Here is a 4,012-nt window from a genome sequence, read left to right as displayed (position 1 = left end):
CCTGGCCAGCCCAAGCCACATCACCACGGCTAACTTGCCACCACAGATCAGCAGCATCATCCAGGGCCAGCTGGTCCAGCAGCAGCAGGTGCTGCAGGGGCCACCGCTGTCCCGGCCCCTGGGCTTCGAGAGGACACCTGGTGTGCTGCTCCCCGGGGCTGGGGGCGCAGCGGGGTTTGGGATGACGTCCCCACCCCCGCCCACCAGCCCTTCCAGGACTGCCGTGCCCCCAGGCCTTTCCGGCCTCCCACTCACGTCTGTGGGGAACGCGGGAGTGAAGAAGGCTCCCAAGAAGTTAGAGGAGATTCCCCCAGCCTCTCCGGAGATGGCGCAGATGAGGAAGCAGTGCCTGGACTATCATTACCAGGAGATGCAGGCTCTGAAGGAGGTCTTCAAGGAGTATTTGATTGAACTGTTTTTCTTGCAACACTTTCAAGGGAACATGATGGATTTCTTAGCTTTCAAGGAGAGACTGTATGGACCATTACAAGCATATCTTAGGCAGAATGGTTTGGACATTGAAGAGGAGGAGGAGGAGCACTTTGAAGTCATTAATGATAAGGTAACAGTTCTCTGTTTTGGTGCTTGTCATGGGAGGCAGAGCTCAGGGCTTATGCTGCGTGCAGGTGCAACGCAGAGCTTACCATCTTAGACGTGCAGGTGCAATGCAGAGCTTACCATCTCAGAGCATGCATTCTAGGCACTTCACTTTTAAAACACACTGTGGCCGTGAATAGTGGTTTAAAGTCTCTCACAGGCTCCCCACGTTTACAGAGGGTGGTTCCGGGGATCCTGGCACCTGGCTGAACCCCCGGCAGCCCCCCTCTCCAGTGGTGGTTCAGGCACCTCTGTGGCAGGTGCTCACGGGGGCAGCGTCCTGGCACCTTTCTTGGAATGTCACCACATTTGCCTGCTCCTCAACGGTTGTGCCATGCAAGGTGAGAACCTCCAGAGTCCACCCTTGCCAGCTGCCTGCAGTCAGGGCTGGATGGGCTCAAAGCCAAGGTTCCAAGGTTCCTGAACACACATCTCAATGTCAACAGTTTCTGAACAAGTACAGCTCTAACTTAAAAAATGTATAGAATTTCATTTTCTTTCTTTCTTTCTTTTTTTTTTGTGACAAAGTCTCGCTCTGTCGCCCAGGCTGGAGTGCAGTGGCGCGATCTCAGCTCACTGCAACCTACGCCTCCCGGGTTCAAGCAATTCTCGTGCCTCAGCCTCCCGAGTAGCTGGGATCACGGACATGCGCCACCACGCTCGGCTGATGTTTTGTATTTTCAGTAGAGACGGGGTTTCACCATGTTGGCCAGGCTGGTCTCGAACTCCTGGCCTCAAGTGATCAGCCCACCTCGGCCTCCCAGAGTGCTGGGATTACAGGCGTGAGCCACCGTGTGTGGCCCTGTCTATAGAGCTTCAAGGGAACACTTTTTGTGTTTTGTGTGTGTGTGTTTCTTTTTTTTTTTTTTTGAGACGGAGTCTCGCTCTGTCGCCCAGGCTGGAGTGCTGTGGCGCGATCTCGGCTCACTGCAACTTCCACCTCCCTGGTTCAAGCAATTCTCCTACCTCAGCCTCCCAAGTAGCTGGGATTACAGGCATCCGCCACCACGCCTGGCTAATTTTTTGTATTTTTAGTAGAGACGGGGTTTACTGTGTTGGCCAGGCTGGTCTCGAACTCCTGACCTTATGATCTATCCACCTTGGCCTCCCAGGGAGCAGTTTTTAAATCCACAATTGTATGAGGAATTACTAGCTTTTTTCTCGGAAGACAATAAATAAATAAAATAATTATAAGTATGTAGAACAGGCCGGGCGCGGTGGCTCAAGCCTGTAATCCCAGCACTTTGGGAGGCTGAGACGGGCAGATCACGAGGTCAGGAGATCGAGACCATCCTGGCTCAACACAGTAAACCCCGTCTCTACTAAAAAAATACAAAAAAACTAGCCGGGCAAGGTGGCGGGCGCCTGTAGTCCCAGCTACTCGGGAGGCTGAGGCAGGAGAATGGCGTGAACCCGGGAGGCGGAACTTGCAGCGAGCTGAGATCCGGCCACTGCACTCCAGCCTGGGCGACAGAGCGAGACTCCGTCTCAAAAAAAAAAAAAAAGTATGTAGAACATGAACTATTGAAATTAACAATACAAATTAGCTTATTTAAGTGTATAACACACATGTATATGTATGTGTGTGTAAAAACTTTCAACAAAGAATAATTTTTTTAGAATATACATGGAGACTATTTGTAAACTGACGCCCAAGGGAATCCTCAATAAAATTTATAAAATTAATTTCATATGAACTATCCTCTTCCTATAATGCAACAAAATTAGAAGGCAATTATGTTAAACATTTACTATGTTTGGAAATTAGGAAACTTGCCCATAAGGTATTCATAGGTTGAGGAGAATATCTTCATGGAAATGTCTTAAAGCACACCACAGCTGAGGTACCGCAGCCTACAGATCTTGTGGGATCAGCTGAAGGTCTCCTTAGAAAGGTCATTATGGCATTTGGTTAAGAAATACTGAAGATAAGCAGTCTAACAGCTTTGATAGTCACATGAAGAGTAAGTTAATCGTTGTATTAAAGTTTACTTCTAAATGGTAGAAATAAGTTTTTATAGAACCTGACTAGCATCTTAGGAATTTATGTTTTATGATCATTTTATAGTAAAATATTGGAAGTGTACTAACATTTTGATTTCTCGTGACTATTTTCCTCTGTGTAATATCGCTCACATTCCAGCTGCTTGTTGTGTATTTAGGTTGACTCTACTAACATGATCCCTGTTACCAAACTTCATTAGCGCTATAAAATATTATTTAAACTAATTAGGTACATTTGCCTATGGGTTTTTTACTTGGGGAATTGGTGCAAGTGAAAAAATGCACTTTTAAAGTCTTTGAACAAATGATGTTTATATACATTTGAAACCTTAAAAATCATTAAATTGAGTTTTCAGGAAATTTTCAGAGGTATCTAGAAGTCAGTGTGTAAACTGACATTGATGTGTTAATGCCTTATTTTCATATCTTAGTGTTTTTTAAATTTTGCCTCTCAATATAGTAGAATCTTCCTGTTGACACCTTTGTGTGATGTATTTGTAGTCAATATATTAGAAATTGTAAGTATCAAGGGAGTGGTGCCTCCATATCCCTTTTGTTTATTTATTTATTTATTTTTTATTTTTTTGAGGCAGAGTTTCACTCTTGTTGCCCAGGCTGGAATGCAATAGCGCCATCTTGGCTCACTGCAACCTCCCACTCCTGGGTTCAAGCAATTCTCCTGCCTCAGCCTCCTAAATAGCTGGGATTACAGGTGGCTGCCACCATGCCAGGCTAATTTTTGTATTTTTAGTACAGACGAGGTTTCATCATGTTGGCCAGGCTGGTCTCAAACTCCTGACCTCAGGTGATCCCCCCGCCTCGGCCTCCCAAAGTGCTGGGATTACAGACATGAGCCACTGCACCAGACTTCCATATCCCTTTTAACCTTTTCAATACTATTATTGAACTACTCCAGAATACTTAATTTCAGTGTTTTAAATTTGTATGAGAAGACTTGTATTTAAAAGACACCGTACCTTCCAAGAAGGAGTGAACTCTACTAACGGTTTTTCTTTTCAGCTTTGGATGATTTGATCTCAAACATAACCTTCAGGCAGGGCCACCACACTCAGGCGCTGGTGTCCCTGGAGGATGCCCACAGCTCAGACTCTCCTTCAACTCCAAGCACTGCCGAACCCTTCCCCCACCCCCCGCCTACTGAAATGCCCAGATTCCCATTTTCACAACCAAGTTCTCTTCTTTTGGGTCAAGGTTATAGGCTTCAATACCTCCTACTAGAACTGAATTCCTTCCAAGGCTGATACCTGTGGCCAGTGTCAAGCAATTTTAGGCATGTTGTTCAGTGATTATATTGCAGGTTCCTGAAAGAGTAAGAAATGTTTGTGCATTTTCTGCAAGCATGCTTGATTACAGGATTAAGCTACCTGATTTCTTTTTTTTTCTTTTTTTT

The 4,012-nt window shown here is 45.7% G+C and overlaps 1 protein-coding gene across 1 annotated transcript in view; it reads left to right on the top strand.

Moving 5' to 3' along the window:
• The window catches only part of LOC105525462 (EP400 N-terminal-like protein), a 13,649-nt gene that overhangs the window by 881 nt on the left and 8,756 nt on the right, over positions 1-4,012 (top strand). Inside the window, 2 exon segments of the mRNA XM_011961099.1 lie at positions 1-98; positions 100-562. The exon segment at positions 1-98 is cut by the window's left edge and continues 25 nt beyond it. Of these exon segments, the coding sequence (XP_011816489.1) occupies positions 1-98; positions 100-562 (561 nt within the window).

This window comes from Colobus angolensis, unplaced genomic scaffold, assembly GCF_000951035.1.
Source record: "Colobus angolensis palliatus isolate OR3802 unplaced genomic scaffold, Cang.pa_1.0 Scaffold115, whole genome shotgun sequence".
Taxonomy (NCBI): Eukaryota; Metazoa; Chordata; class Mammalia; order Primates; family Cercopithecidae; genus Colobus; species Colobus angolensis.
The sequence above is the reverse complement of the archived record's forward strand: the minus strand, read 5'-3'. Positions and strand labels throughout refer to the sequence as shown.